This window comes from Pan troglodytes, chromosome 11 (assembly GCF_028858775.2).
Source record: "Pan troglodytes isolate AG18354 chromosome 11, NHGRI_mPanTro3-v2.0_pri, whole genome shotgun sequence".
In the NCBI taxonomy this organism is placed as follows: domain Eukaryota; kingdom Metazoa; phylum Chordata; class Mammalia; order Primates; family Hominidae; genus Pan; species Pan troglodytes.
Genome location: NC_072409.2, coordinates 24,571,508 through 24,598,929, shown reverse-complemented (window position 1 = coordinate 24,598,929; position 27,422 = coordinate 24,571,508). Strand labels below are relative to the sequence as shown.

The following is a 27,422-nucleotide window of genomic DNA, read 5'->3' as shown; positions in this document are numbered from 1 at the left end:
AAGGTAAGAGAATGAAACAAAAATATATAGCGTGAGTGCCATATGGTGCTATATTTTCTTATAGCATTTACAGGTTATTATAAGACTCTCTTAAATTAACTTATGTATTTACTATTTCTGGTGGTTTTCATTTCTTCCTGTGGATTCAAATTACAACCTGGTGTCAATTCCTTTTGACCCAAAGGACTGTTTGTAGTATCTTGTAAAGCAGATCTTCTAGCCAAAAATTCTCTCGGCCTATTTATTATTTATCTAGCAATAGCTTTATTTAGCTTTCATTTATGAAGCACAGTTTTGCTTAATATAGAATACTTTAATAGTTTTTTTCTCATTTTTGTTTTGTTATGTTTTGTTTTGTTTTTTTGAGATGGAGTCTCGCTCCGTTGCCCAGGCTGGAGTGCAGTGGCATGATCTTGGCTCACTGCAACCTCTGCCTCCTGGGTTCAAGTCATTTTCCTGCCTCAGCCTCCTGAGTAGCTGGGATTACAGGCATGAGCCACCATGCCTGGCTAATTTTTGTATTTTTAGTGGAGACGGTTTCACCGTGTTGGTCAGGCTGGTGTTGAACTCCTGACCTTGTGATCCGCTGGCCTTGGCCTCCCATAGTGCTGGGATTATAGGTGTGAGCCACCATGCCCGGCCTTTTTTTCCCAGTATTTTTAATATGTCCTTTTGGTCTTCATTATTTTAGATGAAAATCAGGAATTAAAAGTATTGTACTTTCCTGTACAAAGTGAATCATTTTTCTTTCTGCTTTTAAGATTTTCTTTGTCTTTGAACACTTTGACTATGATATGTTTAGATGTGGATCTTTTTGTATTTATCCTACTTGAAGTTTGTCGTGCCTCTGTGCTATCTTAATTTTTTTTCTCGAAGTTGGAGTTTTCTACCATTATTTCTTTTTTATCATCTTTGCAGATTTATTTCTGTGCACATATACATATACAAATATTTTTACAAGAATAGGGTCATACCATGAATACCACATATAATGGTATCTCGATTGTCAATATAGGTGTGTATAATTAAGACTGTGTAGCCTTCCACTGTGGATGTACCAAAATGTATTTAATTCCCTGTCACTGGACACTTTTGTTTCACTAATATGAAGACACTGTGTAAGCAATGTCTCAACATCTCTGCACCTCTATTTTTGGCATAAGTATTTCCTTAGGATGACGTCCCAGAAATGGAATTGCAAGGTATAAAAGATTATTAACTTTTTTTAAGGCTCTAAGATGCCTTTACAGTGTATCTGTTACATCCTGCTTCCACACAAATTATTCTGTATAGCCAGTACCCAAGATGCAGCTCTCAGCCCAGGTGAAGACAGCCAGGAAGCCCCAGTCAATGCTCTTGCCCAGTCTGTCAGCCTTCAGGTAGTTTAGGAGCTGAGGCATAACCTGGAATTCAAACATTTTCTTGGCATCACAAAGGATATTCTCTGGAATATCCTTTTCTTGAGGAATATTTTCACTAGAATCCAGATGGGGGCAATATCTCTGCCATATCTGAGAATCTGTTCTGGTTCAAGGGCTATCTGAGTTTTGAACTTCTGAAAAATTTATCTTCCCTGGATTCATGTTTTGCCATGGAATCCAGTTCTTCTTCAAGTGCGTCACCCATGCTCCCTATAATCTCTGAGTAATCTTCCTTTTCCACAACCTCAGGTGTAATCTTCATCTTCTGTTTCTACTACAACTGCAAATTCTGGAAAAAGGAAGTCGTGGTCTGGAATTATATGGTCCAAATGATCTGGTTGTGTACAAGCCTGCTTATGTGCCAATCTCCGGTCTAGGGTCTTGATGCTCCTTGCTGCAGTAATACGCTTTGTGGCATCTGGAGCACGTTTTGGGTCCTAAACAGCCACAAACCCTGCAGAGATGAGCACCAGACTTAAGTTAGAGACACACTGATTGTCCTGTTTCTGGGAGAGGATTCTCAGTAGGTGGCCCATATGAGGAAAAATCATTTTCCCTGGGTAGCTGATTGGTAAAAACTCGCAGGCCGGCCCAGCACGGCGGCTCTCAGCAGCAGAAGAGGAAGATTCCGGGGTGGAAGGCGTCGGCGCGGCCGGGCAGCAGCGCGTACACCTGTAGCAGGAAGGAGAGCTGGCAGCCGCACAGCGCGCAGGCCAGGGTCCAGGGCCCGGCAGCCCGGCCGCGCCCGGCCACGCTCAGTCACGCCGGCCGCCCGCCCCTCTAACATTAGTTCTTCAAATTTTTTCTTCCTTTTTCTTCTCTCCTCTCATTCTGGGACTACCATTGTATGTGTGCTGATATACTTGATGTTGTCCCAAAAGTCTTTAAGGCTCTATTCATTTTTCTTCAATTTTTATCTTCAAGTTCACTGATTCATTCCTTTGCCATCTTGAATCTTCTGTTAAAGTCCTCTAGGTGAATTTCTCATTTCAGTTATTATATCTTCAACTCCAGAATTTCTCTTTGGTTCTTTTCAATAATTCCTGTCTGTTTATTGAGATTGTCTATTTGTTGATTCAATGTTTCCATACTTTCCTTTAATTTTTTAAATGTTATTTTTTTTAGCCCTTTGAACATATTTAAATAGCTGCTTTGATGTCTGTCTGATAAACCAAATGCCTAGAATCACTCAGAGGGAGTTTCTATCATTTCCCCTTTTGCTTTAGCATGAGTCATACTTTCTTTACATGTCTCATTTTTGTTGGTGGTGTTTTTGAAAACTGAGGATTCTAGTTATATATTGTAGCAACTCTGGATTCTGTATTTCCCCCCCGAAGGTTTGTTCTTTTTAAAATTTGTTCATTGTTTAGTAACCTACCTGAGTTAAATCTATCTCCCCATTGATATGGAGCTGCTGATATCTCTGCCCAGATTTTTTTTTAATTCTTGTTTTCCTTTTTAAGACTGACTTCTTAAGGCTCATCCCTGTGTCTGTGTAGCCCACTAGTCAGCTAATGACAGGACAGAGGTTGTGCTGAAGTGCCTCAAGCAAGTAAGGATTCTGTCTTGTGCTGAAATCTGTGTGTGGGTAAGGGAATAGATTCAAAGTTTAAGCCACTGTTAAGTCGACTCCAGCATTTTCATTTCAGCTAGGCCCTTCCGGGTCTCCTGTGCACATGTGTCCAGCCTCAGGGTCAGCCAGGATTGTGTATATAGTTTGTACTCTCTTTGGTCTCAGCTGCTCATATGTGCACCCTCAGCCAGGAATATGCTTGCCTTAACCGTGACTGTAATCTCAGACAAGAAGAGCCATTGGCCCTCCCTCCTCACTTGATGCCAGGATAATCACTTTCACCAGTGCTGCGGGATATGGGTACCTATTGCTCCAAATTGAATAAGTGTAGCTGTCTGTCCTCATGGACCTGCCATATCCTGACAGAATCTCAGCACCAACTAAGCTGGGAAGAAGGTGGAAGTTAGGATCAGCCCCAGGTAAAGACACCACACTTCCACTGTTCTTACCCAAAGTTCAATAGTTTTTCAAACATAAATGCTTCTGGAATTGTTATGTGCCATTAGTTGATTTCAAGAGGAGTGAAAGGGTTGTTTTATCAATTTTGTCCAGCTTTATGGGTATTTTTTGGGGAAAATATTTGCTGGTCTACTTACTAGACCATAGCCAGAAGTTTGAAATTTCAGGCTATAATTTTATACCCAGGTTAACTAACCCTGGTCATGTGTTCTTACTATGCCGTGTGGCCTCCCTTATGTTGCTTTAGCATCTGACAATTTACAAAGTTTTTTTTCACAAGTATTACCTAGTACCCGGGACAACTCCATAACATTTTTGTTTCTGTTTTTGTTTTTTCTAGTTTTAGAGCTGAAGCTATTGAAGTATAAGAGATACTGGAGATAAATATTTACAAAGAGAAAACTTGAGTTTGGAGGGAAGGACATTAACCAAGAATGTAAAACGAATCAACGACTGTGCCAGAATAGGAACCTAGGTCTTCCATTTCCCAGCTGAGGGTCTTTGTGCATCACCCACTTGCTTTCTTTTGGAAGAGGACTGGGGATAAAAATATTCCTCATCCCTCCTCCACCCCACCTCCATCATGACCTTACTGGTATGAGGAAAAAGCCCAAGTCAAAGGGCAATAGACCATTGGCACTCCCTGCCCCTAGAGGGTGCTACTCTTTCTATAACATGAACACAGGTTGCCTAGAAAGGTGATTTAAGTGTGAAAGCATTTTTGATTATGGCAATTGCATACATTCTTTCAATCGAATTCTAGCTGGATTAACCTGTCTTTAGTATATGGCTATTAATAATTTATATTATTATCTTTCATAATATAATTCTGTTTAAAGTGTCCATTAACATTGCTTTTTCTCAGGGACTTTCCCTCAACTCCTGGGTTTTAGTTGTAGTTTGTAGCAGCCTGTTGAAGCATTCATGAGTGAGGATTTAATCAGGCAATTTTTGCAAAAATGATCAGTTTTTCAATGAAAGGAGATGACAAAATATTATGGTATTAAAATAAGTAGATATCTGTGTATCGTAGTTACAAAATGAAAAATAAAAATCCTTCCAAACTGCTCTGAAATCCGTCTTGCTTCATAAATATGGGCTTTCTGATTCTTCTGGGGGGCAGATTTCTTTGTTTTGCTGCAAATTTTTTTGATGGGGAAACTTATTCTTTTTGTTTAAGTACAAATGTCAAGTTCAAAATGGAATGTGTGGTGGACATTCTCTGGTTGCCCCCTAGACTCTCTGCCCTTCTCTGCCTTACTCTGTGCCCAAAGAGGTGACCTCTAAGGACTGTAACAATTAGCTCCCCTGCCCTTTGGCTTCTGGATGATTTGACCAATGAAGGTACCAGCAGGAAAAGAGCATAGGAGGAGAGAGAGGTCTGTGGATTTGCTCCCCTAGCTCTCTTGCTGCTAGCCGTGGTTTGGCAGTGCCCCGATGCCTCCCCTAAAGACACAGGTCCTGTTGGGGGCCTTCTCCTACAGCTACAGGTCTCATCAGGTCCAGGTAAGTGCTCTTTCCCTCTACCTGTTCTGGCCCAGGGATGGAAATGGCTTTGCACTGTTGCTAGTCCTTGGTGCTTGATCGGCCTCTGTTGCTTTGCCCTAGTCCTGCTCTCAGGTCTGTAAATAAACACTTGATGAACTTGCATACCTTTCATCCTGTTTGAGTGCTGGGAACTGCTAGACTCAGCCTGATACAGCAAGCTAGCATTTGGAGAGAAAAAAAAAAAAAAGAAGAGGGCCCATGAGGGTGTCCTGAGACCAGCTTCGGTCTTAGCTCAGGCACTATTTTGCCATATGACCTTGAGTAAGTCCTTTCTTCTCTCTGACTTTCAAATGGCTCATCTGTAAGAAGAGCAGCTGGGCCAGGCGCAGTGGCTCATGCCTATAATCCCGGCATTCTGAGAGGCTGAGGTGGGCAGATCACCTGAGCTCAGGAGTTTGAGACCAACCAGTTTGAGGTCAACATGGTGAAACCCCATCTCTACTAAAACTACAAAAATTAGCCGGGTGTGGAGACACACTTGTAGTCCCAGCTACTCGGGAGGCTGAGGCAGGAGAATCGCTTGAACCCAGGAGGTGGAGGTTGCTGTGAGCTGAGATCTTGCCACTGCACTCTAGCCTGGGTGACAGAGTGAGACTCCATCTAAAAAGAAAAAAAAGCAGTTGGACAAAACCAGAGGCCTTTGCACAGTTTTTTGCTCATGTGCCACCGAACGCATTCTGAAAAAATACACAATCAAATATTTTTTAAATTTTTCCTCATGGTTTTAAATAGTTGTAAAGGGTGTAACATCCTGTGTATTGTAAATATGAATGTTTAAAATTAAACTGCTAACATCACTCCTTTAAATATATCCAATGGAATTTAAATATCACAGTAATTTTATACCCACCATCATCCATTGAAAAATTGATGAACAAACTCTCCTTTAACAGTTAGAAATTTCACAATGTTCCTCTTCCTCTTTTAAATCATTATTTCCATTCTATTTCCCCCATAGAATTTTATAGGAATGTCATATATTTTTTCTGCTGGTAAGTCTCATATGGATCATCATGTCATAGTATCTAAATCAAAAATATGTTTATAGGCAAAATTTTCAGAATTTTTATATTTCCTGGGATAATAAGGCTTTAAGGGTTAAACATTTCTCTGAATTGAGATATCAACGCAATAAATTTTGGGATACAACTGATTAAAATTTAGATAATTGTTAAACAGAAAATGTAAAATTAATGGGAATTCATCTCTCACTGAGATGACTGGGGAAGGGTCTGGGGAGTCTTGATTAAAAGAACGTTTACTTTCCAACATTTGCCCTCAGCCCTCTGTTTGGTGCTCTCTCTCCCCCTACCCCCAACTCAGGTTTTTTTCCTCTCCAGGCAATGTCTCGTGGTAAGGTTTGGGATGGATAAGACATATACCTTTACTGTATCAAAGGGGAGAAGGGTAGCTGAGAAAGGGAAGGTGAGAAAGGAAATCCAGGTTCACATCTTCACATGGGAGTTCTCAGGCAGGTCAGTTTTTTTGTTTGTTTGTTTTTGTTTTGTGTGTGTGTGTGTGTATGTTTTGAGACAGTCTTGCTCTATCACTCAGGCTGAAGTGCAATGGCACAATCTTGGTTCACTGCAACCTCTGCCTCCTGGGTTCAAGCAATTCTCCTGCCTCAGCCTCCTGAGTAGCTGGGATTACAGGCATGTGGCACCATACCCTGCTATCTTTTTCCTTTTTTTTTTTTTTTCCTTTAAGTTCTGGGATAAATGTGCAGAACGTGGAGGTTTGTTACATAAGTATACCTGTGCGGTGGTGGTTTGCTGCACCTATTAACCCGTCATCCAGGTTTTAAGTCCCACATGCATTAGGTATTTGTCCTAATGCTACCCCTCCCCTATGCCCCCACCCCCTGACAGGTCCCATTGTGTGGTGTTCCCCTCCCTGTGTCCATGTGTTCTCATTGTTCAACTCCCACTTATGAGTGAGAACATGCGGTGTTTGGTTTTCTCTTCTTGTGTTACTTTGCTGAGAATGATGGCTTCCATCTTCATCCATGTCCCTGCAAAGGACATGAACTCATCGTTTTTTATGGCTGCGTAGTATTCCATGGCGTATATGTGCCACATTTTCTTTATCCAGTCTATCATTGATGGGTATTTGGGTTGGTTCCAAGTCCTTGCTATTGTAAATAGTGCTGCAATAAACATACGTGTGCATGTGTCTTTATAGTGGAATGATTTATAATCCTTTGGGTGTATACCCAGTAATGGGATTGCTGGGTCAAATGGTATTTCTGGTTCTAGATCCTTGAGGAATCACCACACTGTCTTCCACAATGGTTGAATTAATTTACACTCCCACCAACAGTGTAAAAGCATTCTTATTTCTCCACAGCCTCTCTAGCATCTGTTGTTTCCCGACTTTTTAATAATTGCCATTCTAACTGGTGTGAGATCACAGCCAGCTAATTTTTGTATTTTTAGTAGAGACAGGGTTTCACAATGTTGGCCAGGCTGGTCTCTAACTCCTAAGTTCAGGTGCTCCACCTGCCTCGCCATCCCAAAGTGTGGGATTATAGGCATGAGCCACCACGCCTGGCCTAAGGCAGGTAAGTTTTAGGAAATTGTACACATGGAAGCTGAGAATCTAGAAATGGAGTATCTTAAAACTGTGTGTGGCGACTCTACCTTGGAAATTGTAACCCCTGTGGATGAGCCCCCTAATCTTGAAGGCCACTGGGCGTGGTGATGTCTGAAGGGCACCCCCGAACGGATAGCTTCACAGAGTCATGTCTCAGAGGGCCAGTTCTGGAGTTAGACTGATGCCCTGAATGACTTGGGCAACTTCCTTCACAGAAACTTCGTGCCTCAGTTTCCAGTTCTGGAGTTAGACTGATGTGCTGTATGACTTGGGTAACTTCCTTCACTGAAGCTTCGTGCCTCAGTTTCCTGTTCTGGAGTTAGACTGATGTGCTGTATGACTTGGGTAACTTCCTTCACTGAAGCTTCGTGCCTCAGTTTCCTTATGTGTAAAATGGAGATATATACAGCTCTACCTTATAGGGGATTCTTTAGGAGTTAAGTGAGATATTGTTTATGAAGCACCCGGTATATGGCAAATGCTCAAAACAGATTCAAAGGATTCAAAAGATTCCTCCCAACTCTAACACACTCTGGGAAGGGGCCCAGGGATCCCTGAATCACCTGTTCCTCCATCGAAGTCGTATTTTAAGGCAATGAGCTGCCATTATAAACATCTTTGTGTCCCTGTAACGAAAAGCAGAGTACTCCAGAATCTTTGGCTCCTTTTTTTTAATTTGGTGTTTTGTTTTTGGTTTTGGTAAATTTTACTGTCTACTGAGGCTTTTCTGATTTTTCAACATTTATCCACAGGTCTTGACATTTACCATCTCAGGGAGGTTGATATTTCCAGTGATTCATGCGGTAGATGAAATGGCTCATGGATCTCTAAGTCTGGAGACCAGCTTGGCTGTCTTAACAGGGCTCCCCCATTTCTCAGAGAAAGAATTATAACCAGGCTATATGTGCAGGCTGTGTGAGCCCAGAAAATGACAGTTACTGCTTTCCAGGAATGGGAATACACAGATATTCACTGTACTCTCCTGGAAAAACTGAGGTTGCCTAGGGGTCAATTTTGAATCAGGCAATCCAATATTTGAGCTTTTTGCCAGAGAAACAAAATGAGACATTGATATGCTAAGAAGTTGCTAACTGAGTCAGTTTTGCTGGCGGCCTGCTCTGATGTAACTTCTGTGCTAACGTTATTGCTTAGACACCAGGCCCACACAATGGCTACCCTGCTGACTGCCACTTTGCCACCAGAATGTGGGGCCTCCCTGGCACATCAGCAGGCTGAGTTCTGAATTCTCAGTTTCATTTCCTACTGATACAGCAGAATGCTGCTGTTTTCCTTTTATAAAGAAACCATTGGTTTATATTGCCCCTTATTTGGGTTTGTTCATTACCATCTCTCAGAGCACAGTTTTAATTTATAGAATCTTGGCAGCTTTATCTAAATGATTTCTTATTTTGAAATTTAATTTTATTCTGATATTTTTGCGAAGAATGAAAATCGGTGATGAGTGTGGTAGATTGAATGTATTCATGGTCCCAGTTCTGTATCTCTTCCTGTATTCATGCCTGATACCATGTCATTGTGCGTATTCTACCAATCTGACTCAGGGTCAGCTATGGGACTTGTCTTTACCAATGGGATGCTAGCAAATGTGATTTAAACAGAGACTTGAAAAGTGTCTGCACAATTGAGCTTGTCTGCTTTTGTTCCTCTGCCATTACCAAGTGCAGGTGCCTGTGCTAGCCTGCTGGAGGATGAGAGACATGTGGACCACAATCAAGTGGCCCTACTTGTCCCGGTCAAACTATATTAGCTAAGAACCAGCTAAGCCCAGATATGTAAGCAAGCCCTGCTAAGACAGAAAGAACCTTTCAACAGATCTGTGGACTCGTGAACCAAATTCTTGCTCATTATTTGAAGCCACTGAGTTTTGGGGTTGTTTGTTATATAGCATTGTTGTGATAACAGATAGTGGCTTAGAATACGCAGTGGCAGACCTGCCCTTCCAGAGCAGAATCCAAGGGAACACTGCCCATGCGCAAGACCTCCCAGGGACTCTGGAAACAGTGATAAACAGAGAAGGAGGGAACCTCACTAAGGAGACTCAAACACTTCCACTGTGTAGGTAGGGGATCCACATCAGTGAGATTCAGCAGAGTAACGTAAATAGAAGTACAGGCTCCAGAGTTGGGCTCCTGGGTCCAAAACCCAGATTCATTCATGAGCTTCATGTTCTTCAGCAAGTTACTTTACCTTTTTGTGTCTCCGTTTCCTCCCTTGTAAAACAGATAGATACGTCATAAGGTTGTTAGAAGGATTAGATTTAAAAATTTTTTTCAATTCATTTTTAATAACACATGTATATATATTTATGGTATACAGCATGATATTTTGAAATGATGTGGAGTGGCTAAATTGATCTATTTAACATATGCATTATCTCACATGCTTTTTTTGTGGTGAGAATACTTAAAATCTACTCTCTTGGTGATTTTCTTACCACATTTTCTTTATCTATTCATTTGTTGATGGACAGTTAGGTTGATTCCATATCCTGGTTATTATGGATAATGCAGCAGTGAACATGGAAGTGCAGATACCTCTTTGATATACTAATTTCATTTCTTTTGGATCTATGTCCAGTTGTGGGATTGCTAGATCATATGATAGTTCTATTATTAATTTTTTGATAAATCTCCATACTGTTTTCCATAATGGCTGTACTAATTTACATTCCCTCCAACAGTGTACCAGGGTTTCTTTTTCTCCACATTCTCACCAACACTTATCTTTCATTTTTGTTTTTATAGTAGCCATTCTAATAAATGTGAGGTGATATCTCATTCTGGTTTTAAGTTGCATTTCCCTGATGATTAGTGATGTCGAGTATTTTTTCATGGACCTGTTGCCCATTTGTGGGTCTTCTTTTGAGAAATGTCTAGGTCCTTTGCTCTTTTTTTTTTTCCTTTTTTTTTCTTTTGAGACAGAATCTTGCTCTGGCGCCCAGGCTGGAGTGCAGTGGCGTGATCTCAGCTCATTGCAACCTCCACCTCCCGGGTTCAAGTGATTCTTCTGTCTCAGCCTGCCAAGTAGCTGGGACTACAGGCGCGTGCCACGACACCTGGCTAATTTTTTTGTATTTTTAGTAGAGACGGGTTTTCACTGTGTTGGCCAGGATGGTCTCGATCTCCTGACCTCGTGATCTGCCTGCCTCAGCCTCCCGAAGTGCTGGGATTACAGGTGTGAGCCACTGTGCCCAGCCCCCTTGCTCATTTTTTAATAGGGTTATTTATTTTATAGCTATTGAGTTATTTGAGTTCCTTACATATCTGGGGTATTAACCCCTCACTGGATGTTTGGCTTGTAAATATTTTCTCCTATTTTGGGGGTTATCATCACTCTGATGATTGTTTCCTTTGCTGTGCAGGAACTTTTAGTTTGATGTCATCCCATTTGTCTATTTTTGCTTTTGTTGCCTATGCTTTTGGTTTCATATCCCCAAAAAATTATTATCCAGACCAATGTCATGGAATGTTTCTTGTTTTCTTCTAGTAGTCTTACAGTTTCAGGTCTATTTTTAAATGTTTAATCTATTCTGAGTTGATTTTTGCATACGGTGTGAGATAAGGGTCTCATGTCCTTATGTATGTGGATATCCATTTTCCCGACACCATTTGTTGAAGAGACTGTCCTTTCCCCATTGTGTGTTCTTGGCATCTTGGTCAAACATCAGTTGATCTTAATGCACTTGGAATGGCTCAGTGCAAGCCCTAGGTAAGTCTTTGTTAAATAAATAAATAAAGTGTGACCTCATTTCTATCCACAGGCTGATCAACACTGGGGGACGTCTGGATTACATTTGTCTTTTGGTAGGAAGGATATATTTGCATCATGGAGGGGCTGTTTCTCATTTCATGTAGTCAAACATTGACTTCTGAAGAACTGAATGCATAGTCAATAGCTTTCAAAAATCTGGGGAAAGACAACGTTTTCCTTTTGAAAACTCATGCTATTGTATCAATATCCTGGGCTCAGTTAATTCTTCTTAATATGTTTGGGGGCAGTGCTCAATGTGAGATTTCAGGAAAGGCAGGGGGAATAATGTTATCCATTCTTTAAGAGGCAGGGAAGGGTACACTACATTTCAGAAAGATATCCATTCCAAATTATTGAAATAAAAGTTTTGATGCTTAGAGAGGTAATCCTCAACTACTTGAAAAAACTCAGCTAAAAATATTTCTTTCTTTGAAGAATCTCCAAAGCCATGACTGTATTGCATTATTATTATTATTATTTTGAGACAGAGTCTCGCTCTGTTGCTAAGGCTGGAGGGCAGTGATCTCAGCTCACTGCAACCTCCATTTCCCGGGTTCATGTGATTCTCCTGCCTCAGCCTCCCAAGTAGCTGGGATTACAGGCACATGCCACCACACCCAGCTAATTTTTGTATTTTTGGTAGAGACGGGGTTTCACCATGTTGGCCAGACTGGTCTCCAACTCCTGACCTCAGGTGATCCACTCGCCTTGGCCTCCCAAAGTATTGGGATTATAGGCATCAGCCACCGCGCCAGACTCCATTATTTTTAAAAGTAACAGATACAAGTCAAAATCTCATTGTCCTGCTATGGTAGGGAAGGCACAAGGAGTGTGTGTGTGTACATGTGTGTGCAGAGAGGTCCTTTCTCCTGAATAAGAGTCTCTGCTGTCCCAGAGAGAAAAATGAGATTGTGCGATTTGAACAAGAGCTTAACCTCCATCCTCCTGCTGAGTTCTCTGACCACGCTTTTCTCCCTCCATCCCTCCCCTCCTTCTCCCCAGTAGACATAGGTCCTTAACCAGAGCCTTTTGGGAACAGGTAGAAGGTAGAGAGATTTGAATTGAGTAAAACTGGGAGAATGTAACCATCCCCATGTACCCAGATAATGGAAAGAGGAGTAGCCATTGTCTAGAACTCAATTAAATCCTTATAAGCAATACCATGAAATCTTTAATAGGAGCTCTAAATTGCTAAGAAATTTACTGTTGGTGGGCAACCAGGGGCAAGACTACACCCTTGGCACAAGAGTTGACAAAAGGTCCATGGAAACTGCCTGGATGCTCTTGAGGAACATGAAGGACCTGAAGACCTAGCTGTGATGTTAGCTACTTCGGGGGTCACTTATGTCATGGATCATGAAAAGGTCATATTTAATGTACAGTTTTAAATTGAGACGGCACTTTGGGAGGCCGAGGTGAACAGATCATCTGAGGTCAGGAGTTCGAGACCAGCCTGGCCAACATGGTGAAACCCTGTCTGTACTAAAAATACAAAAAAAATATATATATATATTACCTGGGCCTGGTGGCGGGTGCCTGTAATCCCAGCTATTCGGGAGACTGAGGCAGGAGAATCACTTGAACGTGGGAGGCAGAGGTTGCAGTGAGTGGAGACTGCGCCATTGCACTCCAGCCTGGGCAACAAGAGTGAAACTCCATCTCATACAAAACAACAAAAAAAGAGACTCTCTGGTTCATTCTTTATAGCTGTCTTAAAAACTACCCCAAAATATAGTGGCTTTAAATAATAACCATTTTATTATGCTTCTGAATTCTTGGCCAGGAATTTGGAGAGGGTGTGGAGGAGCTGACTTGTCTCTGCTCCACAATGTTTGGGACCAGGGGACTTAATGGCTGGGAGGTGAGTCAAAAGCTGAGGACTAGAATGATCTGGAATATCTTCACTCACTGAGTGCCTGAGCAGGGAGGACTCAAAGACTAAGACTGTGAATTAGTTCTCTAATTAGTAGCAAATTATCACACACGATGATTTAGAACAATACACATTTATTATCCCACAATTTGGATGGGGAGGACTCTGCTCATGAGGTTGCAATCAAGGGCTTGTGTTTCATTGCAGGCTCAACAGGAGAAGGATATGCTTCTAAGCTCACTTACATAGTTGTGGGCAGGATTCAGTTCCTTTTGGGTTGCTGGACTGAGGGTTAAGGTTCCTGGTTGCCTGTTGGGCAGAGGCTGTCCTCAGTTCCTTGACATGTGGAACTCCCATGCACGGCCACTTGTTTCATCAAAAGTGGCAAGACAGAGTCCACTAGGCAGATGGGAGGTATAATCTCATGTAACATAGTCACAAAAGGGACATCCCCTCACCTTAACAGTATTCTACGATTAGAAGCAAGTTACGGTCTCACCCTCACTAAGAGGAGAGGATTATGCAAGGGTGAATACCAGGAGATGAGGATAAGGGGAGGGGGGCATCTTAGAGTCCTTCTGCCACAGATGCCCATCAGAGTGGCTACACGTGGCCTCTCAACATGGCTTAGCTTCCTCACAACATGGCAGCCTCAGGGAAGTTGGATTCTTATAGAACAGCTCAGGGATCCAAGTATGAGCAATCTAATGAAAAAAGTGGAAGCAACATTGTCTTTTCCGAGACTTCCACAGTCTAGGAAGTTAATCCTTATCACTTCCACAGTGGTCTATGGGTTGAAGCAGTTGCAGGTCCATCCAAATTCAAGTGGAGGAGAATTAGATTGCAGCCCTTGAGGAAGAAAGACGAGGTTACATTGTAGGAGCACGTGGAATGGCTGATGTTGTCCCAGCTATCTTTGTTCTCTGCCAGTCAACTTTATGTGGACAATAAAAGGATGACACAATAAAAGGAAGTATGACCTGCTAAGGATGACTATATAAATGATTACTCAAACAATGACATTATGGATAGTGAAAGGGGTGCTATTAGTAAATACGCTGAGACAATAGGCATAAACCAGAACTGGCCAGGGCAAACCAGGATGCCTGGTTAGCGTAGACCTGCCAATATTCTATCTGTTCCCACAGGCTGTGTGGAAGTAGTGTCACTTTATCAGGTGGACTTAGCTTGGGAATCCCAAGTGTTATCCAGCAGGGATAAGCACAGTGGTTCTTCACAACAGTGGGGCTAAGAGCACTGTGGAGAAGCCCATTATGAGAAGGAACATGCAGTCAGGAAGGTGACTGAGGAGGAATGCAAGACAAATACTTTTTCAGTTACAAGCAACAGAGTCTTTCCTTAAATTATTTTAACAGAAGCAAAACAAAACAAAGCAAGCAGAAAGAATATGGATTGACTCACATAACTAAAAAGTTCAAAGGAACTACAGCTTCAGGTCTGGCTGGATCTAGGGGTTCTAACCATGTCATTGGGACTGTGTCTTCCCATAGCTGGGTCTGCTTTCCTCTGTTACAGCTGAATTCAGGCAAGCTCTTTCCACATGGCACCCTTTGGCTCCCCTAAACTTAAACTATATCCTCACAGTCATCTCAAAGGAAAAGAAAACTTTCCATTCAAACTCTTAAATCTGGATCTCATTGGCTTGGCCTGTCATATGACCATCTTGCCAAGTCAATGGCATATATGAATGGCCAGGCCTGGGTCATTTGCTGATGGCACTCAGGGGTAGAGCAAGTCCACCCAGAACACATAGACTGAGCTTGAGAGAAGGCTTTTTCTCTAAGAAAAATTGAGACACTGTCACCAGAACAGGGGGAATGGAGAACAGATGCCCTCTATAGCCCTCTTTCCCAATAAACTAAAAAAGAGGGTTAACCTTCAAGGAGGAAGAGAGAAATCCACCTTTAGATAATAATTGCCCAGATGCTAGACCTGGCCAATTCTGGCATTTACTTCTCATGCCAGCACTAGGAAGTCAGTAAAATTAGTTGTCTCATCACCCTTTGACAGGTGCAGAAAATGCAGCATATTGGCAGAGGAAGAGGGTAGATGTATCAGTTATCTATTGCCACAATAACGCTGTGTAACAAACCACCTCCAAAACTCAGTTACAAAAAACAATAAGCATTTACTTAGCTCTTGAGTCTGTGGGTTGGAGATTTAATCTGGATAGTTCCTCTAGTCTCCTTTGAGCTCTGTCACTCTCTGGGGGTAGCTGGCTCTTGGCGGGGGGGTCACACATGTGGTGATCAGCTAGAATAACTCCGTTTCACTTTTCTCTCCTATTCTTCCAGAAGACTAGCTTGGGTATACAGTTGTCCCTGGGTATTCATGAAGAATTGGTTCCAGGACCTCCACAGAAAACAAAATCTACAGATGCTCAAGGCCCTTATATAAAATGTTGTCATATTTGCCTATAACCTATGCACATCCTCCTGTAAATTTTAAATCGTTTCCAGATTACTTACAATACCTAACACAATGTAATGCTATGTAAATAGTTGTTATTCTGTATTGTTTAGGGAATAATGACAAGAAAAAAATCTGTACGTGCCCAGTACAGATGCAACCATCATAGGCCTAACTATATTTTCAATCCATGGTTGGTTGAATCTACAAATGTGGAACCCATGGATACGAGGGCCAACTGTATTCTCACGGTGAAGGCATAAGTGCATGAGCAAGTGCAAATTCAGTTGCACAAGCACTTTTATTTTTATTTGGTTATTTTTTTGAGATGGAGTCTCATGCTGTCGCCCAGGCTGGAGTGCAGTGGTGTGATCACAGCTCACTGCAGCCTCAAGCTCTCGGGCTAAAGTCATCTTTCCACCTCAGCCTCCTGAGTAGCTGGGACCACAGGTGTGCACCCCTATGCCTGGCTAATTTTTAATTTTTTTGTAGAGACAGGGTCTCACCCTGTTGCCCAGGCTGGTCTTGAACTCCTGGCCTCAAGCAATCCTCTTGCCTTGGTCTCTCAAAGTGTTGAGATTACAAGTGTGAGCCACTGTGCTTGACCTGCACAAGCACTTTTAAAGTCTCTTCTTATGTGAAATTTGCTAACATCCCACTGTCCAAAGTCACATGGCCAAACTGGGATTCAAGGAACGGGAAATAGAGTCTATGTTTTTAGTGAGAACTGCAAAGTCACATGACAAAAAGGGCTAGATTCCAGGAGGTGTGCAGAATTGGTGCCTTTAATGCAGTCAATTTCCCACAAAACAAAGAGGGTAGGGTAACTTCTTATGACTCTTTAAGGTTGCTAAAGATAGATGTATGGATTTTGTTTCTCAACAGAGTTAGCATGAAATTCAGAAAGGATCAATCATCATTCTACCTCTATTAAAGCAGCTTTTAAAAACAGTCTTTCTTTAGCCACTGTAGAAAATGTTATGGTGATTCCTCAAAAAATTAGAAATAGAATGACCGTAAGATCCAACAACTCAACTTCTGAGTATCTACCCAAAAGAATTGAAAGCAGAGAACTGAACAGATACTTATACATGAATATTCATAGCAACATTATTCACAATAGGTAAAAGGTAGAAGCAACCCAAGTATCCATCAATGGATGAATGGATAAATGACATGTGGTATAGCCATACAATGAAATATTATTCAGCCTTAAAAAGGAATGAAAGTCTGCCGGGCACAGTGGCTCACGCCTGTAATCCCAGCACTTTGGGAGGCCGAGGCAGGTGGATCACGAGGTCAGGAGATCGAGACCATTCTGGCTAAAACGGTGAAACCCCGTCTCTACTAAAAATAAAAAACATTAGGTGGGCATGGTGGCAGGCGCCTGTAGTCCCAGCTACACGGGAGGCTGAGGCAGAAGAATGGCATAAACCCGGGAGGCGGAGCTTGCAGTGAGCCGAGATCGTGCCACTGCACTCCAGCCTGGGTGACAGAGTGAGACTCCGTCTCGAAAAAAAAGGGAATGAAATTCTGATACACGCTACAAAATGAATGAATCTTTAAGATTCATTGTGCTAGTGAAATGAGCCAGATACAAAAGGACAAATATGGTGTGGTTCCCCTTATATGAGAGTGCTTAGAATAGTCAAATTCATAGAGTGATAGAAAGTAGTACAGTGGTTGCCAGGGGCAGGTAGGAGGAATCGGAAGTTAGTGTTTAATAGGTGTAGCATTTCCGTTTGGGATGATGAAAAATTATGAAGATGAATAGTGGTGATGGTTACACAACAATGTGAATGCACTTCATATCACTGAACTGTACACTTACAATGTTTAAAATGGTAACTTTTATGTATATATATTCTTGCACAATTTTTTTTTTTTTTATTTCGAGACAGAGTTCCGCTCTTGTTGCCCAAGCTGGAGTGCAGTGGCACGATCTCGGCTCACTGCAACCTCTGCCTCCCGGGTTCTCCTGCCTCAGCCTCCCTAGTAGCTGGGATGACAGGCGCCTGCCATCACACCCAGCTACTTTTTTGTATTTTTAGTAGAGACGGGGTTTCACCACATTGGCCAGGCGGGTCTCGAACTGCTGACCTCAGGTGATCTGCCCACCTCAACCTCCCAAAGTGCTGGGATTACAGGTGTGAGCCACCGTGCCCGGTCTCACAATTTTCTTTAAAGTTCCTTCTCTTGATGTTGCTATTCAAAGTTTTGGTTGCGCCAACAATCAATCAACTAATATTGTTTTGCTGCCTTACCTAATAATCGTAGAGAGCTGTGCTGGCCAGAAAGAAATCATTTGCTTAGTCCCTTTCTTCAATGACCTCACAGTTAAGTTGGGAAAATGGAATGTTAAAACAGAATAGCAAGGCCCAAAGAGTTTAAGAACCAATAATACAAGGCAAGGTGGTAACCACACCAAGTGATGGGCCAGTGACTACCACAGAACCTGAGAGGCAGGGAGCTTTTAAAACTTCAAATATCCAGATTCCTCCTGGATCAAAATCTTGAGATTGAAGAGAAGCTGGAAAACTTGTACTTTTCAAAAGCTCCCAGGAAATTCAGATGCCTAGCCAGGGTTAGAGAATCCCTCTAAACTATACACAACAAAATTAATTTTACGGGGGGAAAAACCTGTTTGAAGAATTACAGCTTACTGGGAACACTGGAAATTGCAAAACTTAAAATAACTTTTACCTGGTAGAAATAAGCAACAGAAAATAAAACACAAAGACTAACACTGTGTCCAGTAAATAGTGACTAAACATGGATGGAAGACCCTACATCTGCATGACAAAATTGAGATCATAAAATTTGCCTAGGAAAATTGGACCTCATGGGAATAACAGCTACAAAAGAACATATTCATGTTATGAAGAAAGATAATCAGCAAATTTTGATGTTGACAAGCCACTGATCAATGAATCAAATTTTTTTCCGTTGAATATACAATGAAAAGATTCCATTCCAATGAAAATAGTTTCAGTGTAGGCTTCTAGCTTTTACAAACATATTAAATATTTCACTTTTGTTAACTTGTTATTTTGAAATAATTTCAAAATTATAGAACAGTTGCAAGAATAGGACAAAGACCTTTTGCATACCCTTTGTTCAAATTTGCCAATTCATATTCAGTCACATATAATTGCTTTATCTTATATATATAATATATGTATGCATACAGACATATACATATGTGTATATATTTTTCGAGAGTTGCAGATAATCACGTGCCTTTCCATCAAAAGTGTGTACTTTCTAAGAGTGAGAAGATGATTTTACACAACCAGAAAATGATGATCAATCCAGAAATTTAAAATGAATACATACTATTCTCTAATATACAACTATATTCAAATTTCACCAATTGTCCCCAAAATGTCCTTTATAGTAATTTTTTTCCCACTCTGATCCAGGAGCCAAAAAAAAAAATGGTTCAAGATCACTTTTTGCATTTAGTTGTCATGCTTATCTCTTTAGTCTCCTTTAATTTGAAACGTTCCTTGGTCTTTCTTTGTCTTTCACAACATTGACATTTTTGCAGAATACAGGCCAGTTGTTCTGTAGAATGTCCCTTGATCTGGATTTGTCTGATGTTTCCTCATGATTAGATTTGGGTTATGCATTTTTGGCAGGAATTCTGTGTAAGCACTGTTGGTTGTCGGTGCATCCCATCAAGAGTCACATGCTGGCAGTTTGTCCAATTACTGGTGAAAGAAACATTCCATTTTACTTTTCTATGCCTCACTCCCCTCATCTGCTAATGGAGATAACTGAGGGACATAGTTGGATGGCTTCATGGCTGAGCTGTCATTCGAGACATGCCCCGCCCACTGGATAGTTTTGCAGATGGAAGCCGTTGAGATCAACATCATCATTAATATCATCATCTCGACTCTCTAGGATACCTACTGTGTGCTGGCATTCATTGCTTTTTCTAACCCTCATGTAAAACATGCACTTCTGTGTTATTATCCCCATTTAACAGTTAAGGAAACTGGGGCTCAGAGACAGTGGTGTGATGTGCTCAGGATCACATGGCTGGAAAGGGACTGAGCTGGGATTGGAACCCAGTTGGGTCTGAGTCCAGACAGAGTCTGAGCCCTGTACTATGACACATTGTAATTGCATTCACAAGTGTGTTTCTCAGCAGAAAGGATGGATTATTAAAGCCTCCTTTGGGAGCACCAGATGGTGAAGGAGGAAACGAGGTGGACAAGCTCTTGCCATCTTTATTCCTTTTCTTTTTTTCTCATGGCCTGGGCCCATCTCCATTCTGAGATCCAGCTGAATTAAAATCAGGACTACTGCCATAGTGGGGGGCACTGCCAACTGGATTTGGGGAAGCTGCCTTCAAAGCTGACTTTGCTCCCTTCTCGGCTGTCTAGCCCTGCTCAAATGAGGTGACTCCACCCTCATCCCATCCCGGAGCCTGAGTTTCCTTATACATGTTGAAGTCGATACGGGCTGGAAATGGTAATCATAATTGCCATGCATTGGGTGCATAACATGAATTAAGGCCTTAAATAACTCTGTGGTGTTAGGTACCTTATTTTGCCCAATTTTACAGATGAGAAAAACTGAGGTTTTTATAGTGGCTAATGTTACAATCTGCACAGGTCTAAGTGCAGAGACTAGATGAGATCTTTACTAGGATGCCAGGCTTTCTCTAGGCTTCATGGGCTGGCAGGCTCCATGGAACAGGTTTATGAAACATAAGGAGCATTTATTGTTGACTCCTGGGACAGGCTACATAGATTTTTGCCTCAATGCTGATTCCTTATCTGGGCGATCAGTTTGATCTCTTTCTTTCTTTCTTTTTCTTTTTTTTTTTTTTTTTTGGAGACAGAGTCTCGCTCTGTCGCCAGGCTGGAGTGCAGTGGCACGATCTCGGCTCACTGCAACCTCCGCCTCCCGGGTTCAAGCAATTCTCCTGCCTCACCCTCCCGAGTAGCTGGGACTACAGGCGAGCGCCACCATGCGCAGCTAATTTTTGTACTTTTAGTAGAGATGGGGTTTCACCATGTTGGCCAGAATGGTCTCGATCTCTTGACCTCGTGATCCGCCCGCCTCGGCCTCCCAAAGTGCTGGGATTACAGGCTTGAGCCACCGCACCCAGACTGATCTCTTTCTTTCTATTTGCCAGTATCTTGTCCTGGATCTTCTTTCTCTCCGTTTTCACTCCTGGACTCACCTCCCTGGGGGACTGCCAAGGCCTAAGGTACCTGCTTCTCTGGAGACTTCACCATGACCTGCAAGTTCCCTCCTTGAGGAAGTACGTTGCTGCTGGTTGATCCCAGCTCCTTCCCAACTTCTCCCTGTGCAGGGATGGGGAGGTAGAGGAATGGAAGAAAAGAAGAAAATTCCAGAGCAAAAGTTGGAATTTTGTACCAGATCAAGACACTTGAGCCTTAAAATGGGGGTGACTGTCCTTTCTCTGCCCACTTTGGAGAAATAGTCAATCAAATGAGAAAATGCTGCCAACTTGTTTGATAAATTGCTAAGGCATTTTCTAAGACCAGATCGTGTGATTTATCCCCCCCTTTGTGTAGAGACTTGAAAGCCCAAGTCACCCTGGCTGGGCTGTTACAAGAGAGCATTTCCCTTGTTTTTCAGGCTTAAGGAAAAGTAACTCAGCTTGAGGAAGAAAACACCATTTCGTGAAGTCTTAGCCTTCATTCTTTTCCATGCCCTTTTGAGCCGACTGTTTCTCTATAAAGGCAACTTCTCCACCAAGACCTACCCAGCAGATCTTAGCCAAGCCCCCAGGTTCTGTTTGGGACCCAAAGGCTTCTTCTGAGGCAACTCCCACCACCTGCTTGTGACACAAGTTTGACATCTGCCCATCACCTACTAGAAAAAGCCTCAGCATCTTAACTTCCTGGGTTTTCCAAATGTTGCCAGACTCTAGCACAAAGAAATGCAACTTTGGTGTATCTCCACATCACGTCCTCAGTCTCAGCGAACCCTCACAGTCCTCCAAGAGGAACATTGGAAGGTTCTGCTCAGCCCCCCACGTCCCTTCTCTCAAGGCTGGGTCTCAAGAGGCTCTATGTGTTTTGTGACCCTGCCATCTTTGGCCATAGAGGATCAGCTCCTGGTGGCACCTAAGCCAAGCTTGACTCACTCCATTCTCTATTCTGAATTTGGATTGAGCGCAGAGACTCCAGTCAGTACTTGCTGCACTGAGAGGATGGTATGCTAACCATTTTGACTTCGTGTCCAGGGAAGCAGAGACGACCCCCAACCCGGAGAGAGAGTGGGAAGGAGGGAGAAGTTAGGACTGAGATGTCAAGAGATCTGTGGCCCAGAGTGATGGAGAGAGAAAGCCCAGGTCCTGAAACTTTTCTAGTTCCTGGCTCTGAATCCCCTTGAGGCTTTGTTTCATTTCCTGCCCTTGGATACCATGATCCACCTTCTAATTTTCCTTTTTTTGTCTGTTTAGCGTGATTTCTTTTCTATTGGTTACAACTGAAAGCGTATTGATAAGACTGGTAGGTTTTAGAATCCCCATTTTTCAAAGACAGACACTAAAGCTCAGAGATGAAGCCCTGAGGCCAGGATCACCCGGGTAGTGAGGGCACCGGAAATTCCACCTGCCGACGTGTGTGCTTTCTCTACACGAGACACTTTCTTTTTTTTTTTGAGACAGAGTCTCGCTCTGTCGCCCAGGCTGGAGTGTAGTGGCGCGATCTCGGCTCACTGCTAGCTCCGCCTCCCGGGTTCACGCCATTCTCCTGCCTCATCCTCCCAAGTAGCTGGGACTACAGGCACCCGGCTAATTTTTTTATATTTTTAGTAGAGACGGGGTTTCACCGTGTTAGCCAGGATGGTCTTGATCTCCTGACCTCGCTACACAAGACACTTTCTAAGGACTTCACACATTACATCATTTAATCCTCAGGGTACCCCATGAGGTAGATAAAACTGTTAGCATCATTTTATTTATTTTACTTTATTTTATTTCTTTTTATTTTATTTTATTTTTTTTGAGATGGAGTCTCGCTCTGTCGCCCAGGCTGGAGCACAGTGGCTTGATCTTGGCTCACCGCAACCTCCGCCTCCCGGGTTCAAGCGATTCTCTTGCCTCAGCCTCCTGAGTAGCTGGGACTACAGGCGTGTGCCACCACACCTGGCTAATTTTTGTATTTTTAGTAGAAATGGGGTTTCACCGTGTTAGCCAGGATGGTATCAATCTCCGGACCTTGTGATCCACCCGCCCTGGCCTCCCAAAGTGCTGGGGTTACAGGCGTGAGCCACCGAGCCTGGCCTATCATTTTAAAGATGAAGAAGTGGGGGCAAGAAGTTGAGCCATCTGCTGGAGACCACACCGCAGGGGAAGAGGACCAGAGCCAGTGAACCTGGGAACTGACGCCAGAGGCTGGGCTCTTAAAATGATGTAGTAATGCTAGTCCTGGAGGCAGTGGGCTAGGCATGGAAGGAGTAAAAAGTTTCCAGAATTTGATAAACTCAGGCACGCCGAGTTGAACCACAGACCCTCAGAAGATGGGAGAGCCTGTGGGGGTCCCTCCCGGACCACACTTCCACCGATGTGAGCATCTGTTCTTCCACACCCCTGACCAACAGTCATTTTTCCAACGCTGTATCACAGAGCCTGCTCCATCATAGAGCAGGTCTGGTCTTGTCCCCTGGGCGATCACAAAATATGTTGGCTCCTCCACCCACACACCCTCCCCCTTGAAGCTCTGCCCAGAGCTCGCCTGGTGTTTGTAGGGGTCCTCCCCTTCTCGTGGCTTCCCCACACTGGTCACAGTGTCATTGCTCTCGAAAGTGAGGGGGCTAAGATATGACCACAGTGCACCTGATGGGACCATAGCCACCTCATACAGTACCTAGCCACTTTCTTGGGCAGGTCCTCAGGACACTCCAAAAGTTCCACAAGGTGAGTATGCCCTCAGTTAATTCCTGAATGGAGACAAACCACAGCTCTGGGTGATTGCATAGTTTCTGCTGTGGTTTGGGAAATATGTGGGTTCATTTATAAGCTGGATTTTGTCAGGAAGACTTCAAGCTCAGCCATTGTCCCCTGAGGATACCCTTCATGGCCCATCTGATACAGAATGAAGAAAGGAAGCACTCTTCAAGGCCGAGACCCCTGGGGAGGAGATGCCTCTATGGTCGAGATGTGCTGATAGAAGGCCCAGCTCCTGGGACCCATGGGTGGCGAAGAAACAGAAAGGGCTTGCAGTGATTCCAGAAAAAGAAGGCTGAGAAGGACCATGAGCTTTTATAGGCCAGAGGTGCCTGAAGACAGGCTGTGGATTATTTCAGGTTGGTGGTCACTGATGCTCTTGAGTGAAAGCCACAGATTTTCTCCCCCAAAATGCACATACAGACATACATTTGGTTAAGGAGTAGTTCTTGGTTCCCCAAACCAATGCAAAGTCCCCATTTAAGAATCCCTGCTCTAGAGAGAAACTTCCATCTAATTAAGACCCTCCTGGAATCTTCGCTGACCCACGCCCGGGCTGGGTAGGACCCTTCCTTGAGCTGCACTGAGCACCTCACTGTTGGCACTGTACTGCAAAGGTTTTAAGAAGGTGGCCCTTAAACCAGCAACATCAGCATCACCTGGAAACGCATTAGAAATGCACACTCTTGGTGCCTAACCTAGACCAAATGAATTCAAAACTCTGGGGTGGGCTCAGCAATCTGAACAGGCTCTCCTGCTGATTCCAAGGATCACTTGCATTTGAGAAGAGCTGCTGCAAATAGTTCTCCTCTTCATGGTGTGTGTCTGTCCTACTAGATACAAGGCACCTGGCACATAGTAAGCGCTCAAATGAATAATTATCGTATCAAGTTTTCCCGACTCCCAGGGCAGGAGTTTTTCCTTGGTACCATACAGCTTTCAGCTGTGGTGACTGAGACCCCATGTCATTTTGGATCTAGTTTCTACTCTAAGGCCTAAGATCAGGCTTGGCTCCACTAGGCAGAGGAGGGGACCCGGCCTTGAGGCAGGTGCCCAGAAACCTTCACACAAGGATCGAGCCAGACAGACATCAAATCTGGGAGCATCTCTCCAGGTAACAAGGCCCCAACCACCTGGTGGATGAGGGGCAGGTGGACTAGGGGCTGCCTGCCCAGCACATATGCTCAGGGCTCACAGGACCTAACTCTGCCATGCTCTGCAAGCTGCCCCTACTCACCTTGGTGCCTGCTGCACACCAGCCTGGGCAGAGGCTGCCAAACCTCTGGCAGGGACATACTTACCAGGTTGGTGGGGAGAAAAATGGCCACTTTCAATTTCAATTTTTAAGGAATCTCCAACTTTTAGGGGTCTGGGGGGAAGTGGTTAGAAGACTCCTCTTTTTTTTTTGTTTTTGAGACGGAGTCCCACTCTGTCACCCAGGCTGGAGTGCAATGGCGTGGTCTCGGCTCACTGCAACCTCCGCCTCCCAGGTTCAAGCAATTCTCCTGCCTCAGCCTCCTGAGTACCTGGGACTACTGGCTGGTGTGTGCCACCACACCTGGCTAATTTTTGTATATTTAGTGGAGAAGGGGTTCACTATGTTGGCCAGGCTGGTCTCCAATTCCTGACCTCGTGATCTACCCGCCTTGGCCTCCCAAAAGGATTATTTGCGTGAGCCACCACTCCCGGCCAGAAGATTCCTTTTAACGTCTTGTGTTATGAGTGTTTGTTAAGGGGGGCAAGAGTTGTGTTTCTTAATTTCATGTCTCCCATATAGGGCTAAACTCCCAGTTTAACTTATTAGGGAAAGGAGGTGTCTTCTACACAGTGCCTCCGTTTCCTAAAATTTTAAAAATAACTTTTTTGAGGATTGTAGGGAAAACATTTCTGTAACCCTTCCTGTCTCATATTGCTCCAGTTCTTTAAACATTACAAAAAAGAACATTTGATTTTTGAAGGTGGGGGCAGAGAAGATACCTGTTTACTCTTAATTTCCAATGCTTTTATTTTTGAAAAGTACCCTTGCAGTTTTCTTTTGGGGAGGGGCAAAGAAGGATTTCTGTTCACCTTGCATCTCATAGAAGAGCAATTCTTAACATTTTTATTCCAAAAATCAACCAGTTGTGGGAGATGTAGGATGGATCCAGTAATCCCTCCTTGTCTCTATAATAGGGCAGGTCCTTCATACTTACAATTTTTTAAAAATCGGATTTTTTAGGAGAATAGGGAAGAGAATAGAAAAAAAAATCCCTTTTAAACTTTCCCAAGTCACAAGGAGGCAGTTGCTCAAGTTAAACAACAACAACAACAACAACAACAACAAAAAAAACTGGCTATTTTGGGGTGTTGGCAAGAAATATCCTGGTTCACGTTTTATTTCACATGCAAGTTTCTCAAATTTTCCTTCTCTAAATCAACCTAACTGGGGGATATGGGGGTGGGGGGCGCTAATATCCCTTAACCTTTAACCCCTCTTGTCTTACTGTAGGACCAGTTTTTCAAACTTTTATTTAGAAATACATATATATATTTTAATTTGGCAAGGATAGGCAGAAACAGCCGCTTCACTGGCATTTCACATAAAAGCGGCTCCTCAAGTATTTATTTTAAAAATCAGTCTGGCTGGGGGGCTAGAGTCCCCTTAACCACTCTTGTCGGACATGGGGCCAGTCCTTCAAACTTTTATTTTATTACATTAGTTTTTTTGGGAGGAGTGGCAGGGCAATAGAATATTCCCAATAAGCCTTCCAGTCTTCCAGCAAGCCAGCTCTTGAAAACTTTTATTTCAAAAATCAATCTGGTTTTTTTTTGGCGGGGGGGTACAGCGGGGTACAGAGTTCCCATTAACCTCTTGCGTTCCGCCGAGAGCCGGCTCCCTGAACTTTTTTTCCAGCGTGAAAATGACATTTCCGAGGGGCTGGGGGACTGGGGGAGGGCAGAAGGGAGCCGGGGAGCGGGCGCGGGGGGCGCGGGGAGGGCAGGGCGCGGCGCGGGAAAGTTTGGGGGGGCGGGTGCGCCGCGGCACGGGGGCTGGCGGACGGGAGGGCGGGCGCGCCCCTGGACCGGCCGGCTTTGTGTGCCGCGCGGAGGCCGGCAGCGCGGAGGCCGAGGCCGAGGCCCCGAGCTCGCGGGCCGCACGGCGAGGCCGGCCCGGGGGCGGGCAGGGCGGCGGGGGGCGGCGGCGGCCCCGCGAGGGGCGGCTCGGCGGCAGCGGCTGCCGCGGCGCGGCCGGTGCGGGCCGGGGGTGGGGGCGAGGGCCGGCGCCCCCCCCGCGCGCCCCCAGCGCCCCCGCCCCCCCGGCCTGAGCGGGGCGGGCGGAGGAGGGAGCGGCGGCGGCGGCGGCGGCGGCGGCGGCATTGTGCGCGCACCAGCAGCCCGGCCCGGGAGGAGCAGGACGCGCCGGGGCCGCCTCCTCCCGCACGGACCCATGAACCAGCCGGGCGGCGCGGCGGCTCCGCAGGTACGACGGGGGGCCGGGGGCATGCACCGCGCGGGGGACCCCGGGGGGCCGGGGCCCGGGGCGCTGCGCCACTTCATTGCAAGATTTGCAAAATGCAAAGTGCCTGGGCACGTTTGCGGGCTTTTTGTGGGCGCAATCGGGAGGGTCGGGGTCCGGAGAGCACCCCCCCGGGCGCTGCGGGGTGCGAGGAGGGTGGGGGTGACGAGGGGGTCTTTTGGGGCCCCCACCCAGCGCCCCCTCCGGCCCCGGGCTCGGACCGGAGCCCAGAAAACAAAGCGGCGAGAGAACAGAGCAGCCATTTCAGTTTGGACAATTCACATTTTGCAAAAATGCAACCCCTTCCAGCTCTGCCCCCT

At 44.3% G+C, this 27,422-nt stretch overlaps 1 protein-coding gene and 1 pseudogene across 39 annotated transcripts in view; one reads left to right on the top strand and one right to left on the bottom strand.

The window, feature by feature from the left end:
- Positions 1-1,256: 1,256 nt before the first annotated feature.
- LOC100609504 (programmed cell death protein 2-like) lies at positions 1,257-26,963 on the bottom strand (annotated as a pseudogene).
- ZNF618 (zinc finger protein 618) overlaps positions 26,882-27,422 on the top strand; it is a 180,649-nt gene continuing 180,108 nt past the window's right edge. For 33 of the 39 annotated variants that reach the window (XM_054659006.2, XM_054659003.2, XM_054658993.2 and 30 more), the window contains exon 1: positions 26,945-27,066. In XM_054659006.2, the coding sequence (XP_054514981.1) occupies positions 27,034-27,066 (33 nt within the window). In that variant the 5' untranslated portion in view covers positions 26,945-27,033. Of the gene's footprint in view, positions 27,067-27,422 lie in introns of all 39 variants that reach the window. The other 6 variants (XM_063787572.1, XM_063787570.1, XM_016961490.2 and 3 more) reach the window with 3 other exon arrangements.